General features: G+C 33.0%; 1 protein-coding gene across 4 annotated transcripts in view; it reads left to right on the forward strand.

Moving 5' to 3' along the window:
• The window catches only part of Atg2b (autophagy related 2B), a 66,369-nt gene that overhangs the window by 12,569 nt on the left and 41,156 nt on the right, over positions 1-12,644 (forward strand). For 3 of the 4 annotated variants that reach the window (XM_076849689.2, XM_076849691.2, XM_076849692.1), the window contains 11 exons: positions 259-361; positions 1,898-2,060; positions 2,814-2,993; positions 6,165-6,261; positions 6,801-6,986; positions 8,024-8,178; positions 8,269-8,374; positions 9,496-9,757; positions 10,953-11,103; positions 11,791-11,883; positions 12,018-12,206. In XM_076849689.2, the coding sequence (XP_076705804.1) occupies positions 259-361; positions 1,898-2,060; positions 2,814-2,993; positions 6,165-6,261; positions 6,801-6,986; positions 8,024-8,178; positions 8,269-8,374; positions 9,496-9,757; positions 10,953-11,103; positions 11,791-11,883; positions 12,018-12,206 (1,685 nt within the window). The remainder of the gene's footprint in view (positions 1-258; positions 362-1,897; positions 2,061-2,813; positions 2,994-6,164; positions 6,262-6,800; positions 6,987-8,023; positions 8,179-8,268; positions 8,375-9,495; positions 9,758-10,952; positions 11,104-11,790; positions 11,884-12,017; positions 12,207-12,644) is intronic. The other variant, XM_076849690.2, reaches the window with a different exon arrangement.

Here is a 12,644-nt window from a genome sequence, read left to right on the forward strand (position 1 = left end):
TACATTTGCAAAATGATGTGATTGGAGTTCAACAGACAGTGTTAGTGACTGTTCTAAGTATCTATTCAACAGTAGCTTGGGTACATGTTCAGTAAGTGTAATCTCTATTTTAAAACTCAGAATTTGGGACTTTTAATGGAAAGAAATCTGGCTTTTTTATTTTGTAAGTTGTTATCAAACAAGTATTTTTTCTTTTATTAGAACTTTTTATTTAGTAGATATTTGGTTCTTCCATTAATGATTAATTGTTTATTCTAGTACTAAGAAGAGTAAAAGTCACTTTTATAGACACTGTTTTGAGAATTGAACATGTGCCAGAAAATTCCAAAACTGGAACAGCCCTTGAAATTCGAATAGAAAGGTAAGAATTTTTAAGAATTTGAAAATAACTGTATTCTAACTCTCATATTACATTTCAAAATGCTGGGCTGGGAATGTGGCTCAGTGGAAGAGAAGCTCTCTTCCACTGAGCTATCTAGTATGTGTGAGTCCCCTTGGTTCAATTCCTAATACTGCAAAAATTAAAAAAAATAAATTCAGGATGCTTTGGAGACTAGAGGTGATGATATTAAATTAAAATACTACATAACATTGGAGTAAAGTACTGTTCTCCAAGTTGTATTCTAATTCCATTATTGAAATTTTTATGTTAAATTTAAAGCAAGTAGTTTTCTTTTAGTTATCAAATCAAAACTACAAGTATTGGAGTGCTACTAAATTTCAGGCTGTCTTGTGAGTTTACGTTTTTTTTGTGGAGCAATGCAATATGTAGGTGGGTTTCATTAACGTGAAGGACTGCTTAATCTTAGTGCTGCTTGATTTGAGAGAGGGGGAAGGAAGGCACTGTTTTTTTGGAAATTCTATAAGCATTAGTTTCAGGCAAATATCTGTAATATTGATTTACTTAAAAAGATACAAACATGCTGCTTTTAATTTTCTGTGTACCCACTTGGTAGCACCCCTATAAAAGCTTGAAAGCAGATTTATTTACATATGTACATCTGAGTGTTGATGTGAAGTCATATCTTCACCAGTGTTGGTGCTGTACAACTTGCTGAGAGAAATGAGCAGGATGAGGTATGTACACCAAGCCCCAAAGACACTTTTTTTTTTTGTATTGGGGATTGAACTCAGGTAACTTAACCACTGAGCCATATCCCCAGCTCCTTTTATGTTTTATTTAGAGACAGGGCCTCCTTGATTTGCTTAGGGCTTCACTAAGTTGTTGAGGTTGGCTTTGAACTCTATCCTCCTGCCTCAGCCTCCTGAGCCACTGGAATTACAGGTGTGTGCCAATACTCCTGGCCCCAAAGACCCTTTGTATATTTATCTATTGGGGTCCTTTTCCAGGGTTTAAAAAGATGTACTATGGTTTCTGTTTTTCTCAAAAATATATCTGTTGTTAAACAATTATTGTTAATAATCTTTGAAAATAGGGGACACATTGCCTTAGATGGCATATTAAAACTGTTTGTAACATCTCATGCATTTGGAACCACATACTTTATCTTATTTAAAATGAAGATTGGTCACACAAGAATTCAAGAAAGGTCATTTTCAGACTTGTGACTTGAAGCCAAATGCTGTCTCACTGTTATCAAGAGATATTTTGGGAAGGAGTACAGGAATTGTTTTCCTTGAAGCTAACTTTAGGAAGTTATTAATTTTTTCCTTCAATTTAAGAGTCTTATAAAGTTATTTTTCTTGGAGTTCTCTGGGAAATATTTACTGAAGTGTGATCATTCTGACTTATTTTATGGGCATTATTATAGATACATTCTAAGAAATGCTAACACCTGAAAAGTCTCTTTAACTTAAAAGCTCTCCATTTTTTTATTATTGCAAATAAGTTGTCCCAGGAGTTTTGTCAAATAATCTTTTTGTTTTTAATTTTTAGAACTGTATACTGCGATGAAACTGCTGACGAATTCTCAGGAATTAATGTACATCAGCCCACAGCTTTTGCTCACAAGTTACTTCAGCTCTCTGGAGTGTCTCTCTTTTGGGATGAGTTTTCTGCATCAGCAAAATCTTCCCCAGTGTGTTCGACTGCACCAGTGGTAAGAGAAACAGAACAATCCTAAACTTGATCATAGATTTCTCAAAGGTTTAAATGAGGACTGTTAAATTTTTCTAGGATGTATAGTATGGGCTAAGACTTCATCTGATTTGCAAGTTAACACAAATATTCATCATGGCAATATGTATTTCAGATATTTAAATATCTTGTACTTTTAATCCCCCCCACCCACCACTTTTTTTAAGCCAGTTTGCTATGTGTTAGTTTGACAGAGAAATGTTGGCAGAATTATTGGGGCAGAATGGCTCATTAGTATATAATCCTTTTACAGTATAAACTGGAAATTAAGCAATATTCAAATTTATCTCACAGAATGAACATATTGCTGAAAATTTATCTTACAAATTCTGCCTTTAAAAAAAATCTGTGCAATTAAGGAACTCTGTTAATTTCTTCCAAGAGTGCAAAATCTTTATATATCAGTCATTCCATTATTTACCCTTTACATTATTTCCCAAATTGGGTATTCTTAATTATAGTGTCTGTTAGGTTTTCTTACTAAATTGAGCAGATATTATGCTTTCTTCATGAAGTCCTTTCCATGTTGTGTTTTCATTACTAGCCCAATGTAGTACTGTTTTATTTTAGCTACCAGATATAGTTTATCCATTGTAACAATATAGTTTTTGCATGCCAAATATTTTATTCTTAAGTTGACATTTATTTTTTACATTCCAGTTTATTTACACTAAGCTTTTTAAATAGTTCCTTTATTCTTATTGCATTATTTTAGGAAAATGAGCCAAAGCTGTCACCTAGCTGGAACCCCAAAATTGTTTATGAGCCACACCCACAACTAACTAGAAATTTACCAGAGATAGCGCCCTCTGACCCAGTGCAGATTGGTGGATTAATTGGTAGGTTGGAGTTGAGTCTCACGTTGAAACAGAATGAAGTACTTCCTGGAGCTAAGGTCAGTGTTTATTTTCTCTAATAAAATTAAAAGTATTCTTTAATCTATACACTGAGCCTCTGGTTGGTTACTGTAGATTATCCTGTAACAAAGATATCTGCAGTTTTGGAATCAGCATTTTATTCTCACTTGGACTTGGTGTTTGGGGTCACAAAATTAAAGTGAGGACTGACTTGGCCTTACTCTTATGCAAGTCAGGTTTTATGAAGAGTTGCCTCCTACACTCACTCTTTCTGTTCTAACAATCCAAAACCAAAAGCATGGTTTCATTTATTAAAATAACTAGATTTAATTATATAATAGTGTCTTTCTATTGTCATAAAATTAAGATGTTAAAAAGGAGAAGAGATTTGAAAAGCAAGTTGACTGTAGAAATGTCCATCCATATTTTGAATGGAATGAATTTTTTTTAGAGAGAGAGAGAGAGAGAGAGAGAGAGAGAGAATTTTTTGATATTTATTTTTTAGTTCTCGGCGGACACAACATCTTTGTTTGTACGTGGTGCTGAGAATGGAACCCGGGTCGCACGCATGCCAGGCGAGCGCTCTACCACTTGAGCCACATCCCCAGCCCCTGGAATGAATTTTTATAGTTGTGCAATATTTGTGCAATATTTATGAAAATATATTCACTTATTATTTTTTGTAGCTTTTTGAAGACATTGTATAAAGACAATGAAAGATACACTAAGGGGTATGGATATTACTATGGGAATATAGAAGAGGGACACACTGAATGCTTGTAAATATACATAGAAAAATTTTCAGTGAATTGAGGAATCCTCAAATCTTTTCTTGGATTGGGATGTTTGACTCATGTTGGAGGAGGAAATCTAGAATTAGAATGAAGACAGTTCTATTTCTGATTATTGTTCTCTTCCTTGTTTACTGACTTGTCCTACCTCAAGATGGTATAAAATTCTTTCACTAGGTCTTCAACTGTCTTCCTGAAATAACATGAGAGGCTCCTTAGGGAGTGGATAATTGTAGGTGTGTGTAAGCCCCATGGGAGCTCCCCTGCTGTGGCAATATCCTTGGGATACCAGCACATCAGTGTCTTTAGGGAATGTATTTATCATTTCTTTAAGAAGGAAAAACTATAACAATAACTTTTATAGTTCAATTTTGATCAAATATATATCATTCTCAATATTTATGTTTTTGATCTTTGTACACACCCAAAGTTTTTAATATTATGTATTGATATGTATAAGTTTTTGTCATATGATACTTTTAGAGTTTGTGTATTAGGTGACAAATGGACACCTGGAAATTTTGTGTGGCAGCATTATGTACCAGCAAATATTTGGTATTAGAGATACTATAATCCTTGTCTCTTTAATAACTTTTGTGTAATAAATTGGGTATGTGAAATACATTTTGTGTTTATTTAATGAAAATGAGTGCAAAATGGGAAAAAAAAGAGTTCTGGAAATTAGCATTGAGAAGCATAGATCTTATAACCTTAATACAGAGTAGACAAGGGGTAGCTTTACAAGATGTGCTCAAAGTGTTAGGTCTTTAGTCTCTTTCCAGTGTTCATTAAACTTAAACTTTTTAACTGTGCATTCAAAATGTTAAGAAAGGTTTCATGGATTGGGGTTGTGGCTCAGTGTTGGGGCACTTGCCTAGTATTTGTGAGTCATAGGGTTCAGTTTTCAGTACCACACATAAATAAAATAAAGGTCCATTGACAACTAAAAGAAATTAATCACATAAAAAGAAAGGTTTCATGCTATTTTTTTTTTTTAGTTCTGCAAGAATAGTATACACTCAAGTAGTAAGTCTGATATTTCATATTTCCAGTCTTAGTGTATGTTTTCACCAATGCATTATATATGAAAGTAGAGGACTGCCTGGATTGATTTAGAGAGATTTTGTTTTAGCTACTGTGTTACACTGTGATGAAAAATTTTTTGGTTATTTTATATTTCCAAAAGTAATAAGTACTTTGTCTTTTGTATGCCAAATTCAGAATCTATTTTTTTTGTTAAAAATACCTTTGTTTATTTATTTTTATGTGGTGCTGAGGATCAAACATATGCTTCACATATGTGAGGCAAGCGCTCTACTGCTGAGCCACAACCCCAGCCCCTAGAATCTATTAATAACAAAATATTTTTACAAAAATTAGAATCGCAACTCTTGATTATCTATTCTAATAAAGATCAGAGATTATACTTTCAATGCAAAGAAAATATTAAAAAACCATTAAAGAATTTGGCCTATAATCAGAAGTATGTTTTGCTACTCTCCCCAGCCTTAATCAAGGGCATGGCTTAGAGTGTCAATGGTCAGTAAGGAGCCCCCTAAAACAGTCTGGGTGTAGTAGGGGGAGTCATGCCATGAAAGGAGAGAGGGCTCTTTATCTGGGTCAGCCTCCATTAAAATCTTCCTCTGCAAATCACTTAATCTTGTGAACCTGTTTCCTCCTCTGTAAAACAAACAGTAGTAAGTAGAGAAAATATATACAAAGGCACCAATGCTCAAAATAAATGATAATGATAATTATTGTTTTTATGGAATATATTATATTCTTAGATCATGGAACCTTCTCAGAGTCAATAGTAATTTATTTTTTGTTTGTACAATTAGAAAAAGCTTGTTTTTCTCTTGACAGAAAGCCATTTTCCAAATGTAAATGTGTTTTATTAATTGTATTATTTATCAATTGCAAAATGGTATACAAATACCAGAAGCTATTATTAGCTTATTCAAACTAAGAAGAGATGAATGAAAAATAAGGTGGGATATTTAACTTTTTAGAAGGCTGTGTAGAGAATAGAGTGATTGCTTTTGTTGAGTATTCTCCAGGATCAGGAAGAGTGTGATGGAACTTTTGTTTTCAGAAAGAATAGTGAGCCAAGAATTGGAAGGAGAAAGGAAGGCCATGTAAGCACTGTCTTCTGTTTACATGACTGCAGTGACTTCCACTGTCCAAGAGAGGATGGACGTTGGAACACAGTAGACATCTATCTGAGAGGCACACTGCTTGGTGGCCTTGAGGTCTTTTCCTTTAGGTTTGTGTGAATTAGTAGAGAGACTCTTAGGTAAAGGAATTCAAGATTAGCAGTAAATATTTCTCTCAGTGCTTGAAATATACTGAAATTTATGGTGATGAGGTTTTGAAAGAGTATTCATCCTGAATGGTTTGTTTGTTTATTTTTTTCAGTTGGATGTTGATGGACAGATAGACTCTATTCATCTATTCCTGTCACCAAGACAGGTACACTTGCTTTTGGATATGTTAGCAGCTATTGCTGGACCAGGCAAGTATAATTCTGTTGTTATTATTTTTAGTTCTCTGAAACTTTTAAATTGAAATATATAACATACACCTAAGAAAGTTTATTATTTTGAATATATGAAATTAAACATATATTGTAAATTAAAGATGTATCATGTCTTAAAGAATTAATTCGATTGTGTCTTTTTGAATTGTGCCACCATGGCATATATTTGCATTCAGAATGTGTCACATTCTTGTTTCAAAATTGTTCTGACTGATTTCTTTGGTTGGGATAGTACTTCATAGAAAGAAGAAAATGTAATTCTTGAACACAGTAGCATACATGTTAAAATATTTTTAGTAACTAATATATACTAGAGGTAAGATTTTTTGATTCCTGGTTAGTTGCCTACAACTGTTATTTAGATTTCTGATTAATATTGAATAGTGGTGTTTTGCACTGCCTTATGGTCTTAAGTTGTCATTGGTATTGGATAAATGGGATTTGGGAGAGAAATGCTTTAAATAACTTAACCTTGAATTTAATTACTATTCTGCTTTCCTTTTGTATACTTGTAGAAAATTCTAGCAAAATAGGGTTAGCTAATAAAGATAGGAAAAACCGACCTATGCAGCAGGAAGACGAGTATCGAATTCAGATGGAATTAAACCGGTATTATTTGAGAAAAGATTCCCTTTCTGTGGGTGTATCTTCAGAGCAAAGCTTTTATGAGACAGAAGCGGCTCGTACACCTTCTAGCCGTGGTAAGCAACTCAGTTATCATCATAGGTAAAATTAAACTTAATTTTGGCTTTTGTGAAAGGAGTTTAGCAGTGAAATAACAAAAGACCCATATCATTAAGAAAATTTTAATTTTTAAGTTTATCTAACCATAGTATTAATAGTGATGTGCCAGCACATGGTTGCTATTTTTTTATTTTGGTTTTGTCTTGTAAATGATGTTTTTGAGTAAAGTCAGTTTATAAAAGTGTAGATTTACACAAAAGATAAATTGGGAGTAATTATATATTTTGTCAAATTATGTGCTCACATAATGATATACAATAGATTACTTTAAATAGGAAACTTTATTAATCTTTCCATTGATTATATCTAAGTATCATCATTACCCAGTTTACTTTACATTTACAGGTGTTTTAGAATATATGAGCACTAATACCATAAATAGTAAGAATTAATAAAGTATGGAATGTTGAACCGAATAAAAAATTAAAGCCTTCTTAAATTTTGGCCGTAACTACCTTTATTTGCATAAGGGTACAACAATCTCCAAAAGATGGAAGTGAAACATAAATAGAAGTCTCAATAATATATTTGATTCTTTTTTTTTTAAAAGGAAATAGCTATATACATATGAAAAGAGAGAAGGCAGTATATTTGTACTATTTATTTATGCTGGAGATTGAACCCAGGGTCTTGTGTATGCTAATGACATTTTAACATGTAGATTTTTTTTTTAAACTTCTAAATTGTCATATGATGTTTTAAAAATATACCTTGTAAAATACTGGATATTAAAAACAACAAAACAAACAAAACAAAGCTTCACAAAACCACTCAGTAAGAAAGCATAACCTTTTGTTAACTAATATTCAATTGAGTTTTTGCTATGCCATTAATAACTTGGATTCAAATACCCCATTGGAAGTAATATACATTTTGGAGCATCATTGTATCTCAATATTTCAGAAGAAGATTATATTAATGTATATTAGCCCACTTTAAAGTATACAAAGTGGGTGAAATTGTGCTATAAGTGATGAAGTTTAATTCTCTCCAGAAGAAGAAGTTTTCTTCTCCATGGCTGATATGGACATGTCCCATAGTCTCTCTTCTCTTCCACCCCTTGGGGATCCCCCAAATATGGACCTGGAGTTATCACTAACTAGTACATACACTAATACCCCAGCAGGATCTCCATTAAGTGCTACTGTGGTAAAGTATTATTTTATTATTTTATTCTTAAAAAGTTACTTCTAAAATTTTGGATTTTATTCATATTCTTTAAAAAAATATCTTTCATAGCTTCAGCCAACATGGGGAGAGTTCCTTGATCATCATAAAGAACAGCCAGTGAAGGGGTCAGCATTTCCATCCAACCTGGTTCACCAGACATCTTTGCAGAAGGCTGGTGAGTGGAAGAGAGTTAATTTTTGTTTCCACTGGTACTTTTTTTTTTAGTTGTAAATAGACACATATCTTTATTTTTATTTATTTATTTTTATGTGGTGCTGAGGATCAAACCCAGGGCCTCAAGTGTGCAAGGCAAGCATTCTACCACTGAGCTACAATCCCAGCCCTCCTGGAATTTTTGAAATATTAAAAATTAAAAATTCTTTTTAGTCATTCTACTTTATTTTTTTTAAATGTCAATTTTATTTAAAAAAAATTTTGGTGCTGGATTTGAACTCAGAGCCTTGTATATGTTAAGCATACTTACACCTGTCTTTTGGGTTTTTTTTTTTTTTTTGGTCCTTTTTTGGTTTAGGCCATTTAACAAAATTTAGAAAGAAAATGAATTGTTGAACAATTCCCTGTGAAGTGTTTTAGAATAGTTCCTCGTTCATCATAGCTTTTGTGTATTTAAATACTTGGATATTGTTAGTGAAAAGTATCACGTAAGTTTCATATTATTATTAAAGTTTAGGATCCTCAACCATCTGATTATTATATATTTATTTTTGGTATCAAGGATCTAACCCAGGGCCTCACAATTCCAGGCAAACTCTCTACCATTGAGCCATGTCACCAGCCTCTTAATTTTTCTTTCACTGTTTATATATTCCTTGAAATAAAACCTCAAGTTTTTACTCTGCAAATTTCAAAATTTTTTGTGGTGCTGGAGATGAAGGTTAGGATCCCATGCATGGTAGTCCAGTGCTCTACCACCGACCTGTACACCTCTACCCTTATTCTGCAAAATTTAATTGAAATAAACACAAACCTCAAAAGAAAATTTGGTTAGCAGCTATTGATTAATTTTGATTTTTCCAGTATACTTTCAATAATGAAAAAAGCATTTTTCATACATTTACTATTTTAATGGACTCTTTTCTACTTCAAATATCAAGTATACTAGATGTAAGACATAGGAAGTTAGCAGTTTATTGTACCTTAATTATTTAATATCATTCTAGCTATTGTATGGTCAGCTGTTTTATAAACCTAATACATGAGTAAATGTTTTATGGTTTTGATATGTGAATTTAAGTATTAAAATTTATGTGTATAATTTCAACACATGTATTTCAGCTCTCCCATCTAGATCTGTTTCAATGGATGAATCCAGGCCTGAGCTTATTTTCAGACTAGCTGTTGGAACTTTTTCAGTCTCTGTGCTTCACATTGATCCTTTATCTCCACCTGAAACGTCTTTGAGCCTCAACCCATTGACACCTATGGCTATAGCTTTCTTTACTTGTATAGAAAAGATTGATCCAGCAAGATTTTCATCTGATGATTTTAAGTCTTTCCGAACAGTATTTGCAGAAGCTTGCTCACATGATCACCTCAGGTAAACTTTGTCATGTTTATTAATGATCTTTGAGTAAGAACCAAGTGTGGACTTTTATATCCAGCTATCTGTATTTATTTTAAAAATTTATTTGTAAAAGAGTAGAATGAGTACTTTTCTTGCAATGCTATGAAGATGTTTACGAATAGAATTTTTCATTCAGGTTGTGTGGCATGCAGAACTATGGAGATAATCTGGAATTTGCTAAAACATCTCTGTAGTTCCAAATTTCTTTGCTCGTATTTTGCCATCATCCCTGTTGACTGTATTACAATCATTAAAACATTTCTTATTGTCATTGTCATTAACAGCTGACGGTAATGAGAGAACTAATGAGGGAGGGAGTCCAAAATGCTGCATGTTCACTGGCCAGGAATGGGAAGTTGTTCGAGGGTTGGTCCTTAACTTGGGTGCTACGTTTCCATCCTTACCTTGAAAAACAAAACAAACCCAAACTGTCCAAATTGACACTGATCCTTTATAAATTGAGTCCTAATAGATGAATTGAATTTGTTAGTATTATTAAAATGCAAATAATGTTTATGACCTGAGTGATATTATTTTGATAAATAGTTTAGGCAAATATAATTAATTTTTTAGAAAAATACCTTTGGGTTTTATTTTAACATAACTGTTTTAAAGTTAATATGTAAAGTAGTTTTGATCCCTACCTAAAGATAACCTATAAATTAGGACCATAGTATTTATAGATATTAAAAGAGAGATGATTTTTCTCTAATTTTGACACGTTTTCAAATATCAGAAAATATAGCAGAACCCACAGAAATTAGAGATAGGCTTCATTCGAGCCCCACCAACTGAAGTTTTAAAATATTTCATGATGCTTCTAGATACTTTTCAGAGACTATTTCATGTATTTTTTAGATCTGAAAGATTTTGTCCACTGCAGTGTAAATTTTAAATGTATGGAGAAGGAAGGGCAGTGTTGGGAAATGAATATACCCTGGACGATTTTCCGTCAGTTAAATTTATTTTTTTTGTCAGGGAATGGGAAATTGAAAGCAGACTTGGTTAATAATCTTAGGAGTATTACTATTGTTAACTTGAATTTGTCCGAATAAGTGGGTAATTAGTCTGTTATTAACATTTGTTTATGGTTCCCTGACTACTTGTGATATGTTATTTAATCTAGTAGTATATAGAGGCCTTTAAATGCTACATTTTTTAATAATAGATTTATAGGTACTGGCATCAAAGTAGCCTATGAACAAAGACAAAGATCAACTTCCCGGTATTTTAGTACTGATACATCCATTGGACAGATGGAGCTTTTGGAGTGTCTGTTTCCAACCGACTGTCATTCTGTTCCTCCTCACTACACAGAGGTAAATGATGGTCACTTTCTTTGGATTACACTTTAAATCTGTCTTGCTTTTAAGGAATTGTATGATCATAAATAGTTTTCTCAAAAAATGAACAGGAATGCATAGAGGAATTCACTTACTTTCAATCATTCTTCATTTCAGAAGACTTTTTTATTGAACAAATACCAAAGTGTACTATTCAAGTTGAGCATAAAATGTTTTGTGTTCTTTTACCATTAATCCGATTTTTTCAAACATCTAAGTATGTTGGCAAAAATAATATTTATTGCTGTTATTTTGCCCTTATATGTTTATTTTCAGAGCTCTTTCTTGAGTTATTAATTCATTTGAATTCTCACCTGCATTCTGCAAATAAGACACTGTCTCAGAAGTTAACTTACTGAAGCCTGAGTGGTGGTGCAGGCCAGTAGTCCTGAAATTCAGGAGACTGAAGCAGCAATGCAAGTCATGGGCTGCTGTGGGCAATTTAGTGAGACCTTCAGAGACTTAGCAAGACCCTGTCCCAAAACAAGAAAATTTAACTAACTGGACTAAGATTTACATTGCTAGTGAGTGATAAAAGTGAAAAGTAAGGCCACCATTTCTGACTTCAGATAGCTCTTCCCACTAGGATATTGGCACCTCTGAATTCCTGTGATAAATTATAGCTTAACATCTAATATTTAATTTATCTTCTTTGTTTTTAAGCTTTTAACATTTCATTCTAAAGAAGGAACTGATGCCCACCCCCCTGTGTGTCTTCAACTTCATTATAAGCATTCTGAGAATAGAGGACCCCAGGTAAGAAATTTTTTTGTTTAAGTGCTGCATGTAAAATTTTGGGGTATATATTTTCTCACAATTTTGAGGTCTTGACCTAATCTTTTAGTATTATTAGTGATTGTATTAATGCTCCTCCCTTCCCCCCTTTTAAGGGCAATCAAGCAAGACTTAGTTCAGTTCCTCAGAAGGCAGACTTACAAATTAAATTAAATCCAGTATGTTGTGAACTGGATATAAGTATTGTGGACCGGTTAAATTCCTTGCTTCAACCACAGAAACTTACTACAGTAGAGATGATGGCTTCTCACATGTATACTTCATATAATAAGCATATCAGTCTGGTAAGTATTCAAAATGTTATAAATAATCATAATTTAATTAGCTAATAGGCTTATTGGGATAATTTCTGAGCTAAGCATTCTCTGTAGATTACATAGCATATGTTAAAGTGTCAGTATAAATTGATGCTCAGGAAAAAGAATTAATAGAATCCAGGTGTGGGGGTGCATATTTGTAATCTTGGTTACTTTGGAGGCTGAGGGGTCACAAGTTTGAGGCAGCTTTGGCAATTTAGTGAGATCCTGTCTTAAAAACAAAGGGTGGGGGTTAGGATTCCTGGGAATATAGCACAGTGGTAGGGCACTCAGATTCAATCACTAACCCCCCCCCCCCAAAAAAAAAAGAAAGAAAAAGAAAATAATAGAAGTTATGGCATTTGATAGCATTTGATTGTGTTGTAAGACTTATATTTCCTTTCCTGAATTTATGAATTTCATAAA

This window comes from Callospermophilus lateralis, chromosome 3 (assembly GCF_048772815.1).
Source record: "Callospermophilus lateralis isolate mCalLat2 chromosome 3, mCalLat2.hap1, whole genome shotgun sequence".
Lineage (NCBI taxonomy): Eukaryota > Metazoa > Chordata > Mammalia > Rodentia > Sciuridae > Callospermophilus > Callospermophilus lateralis.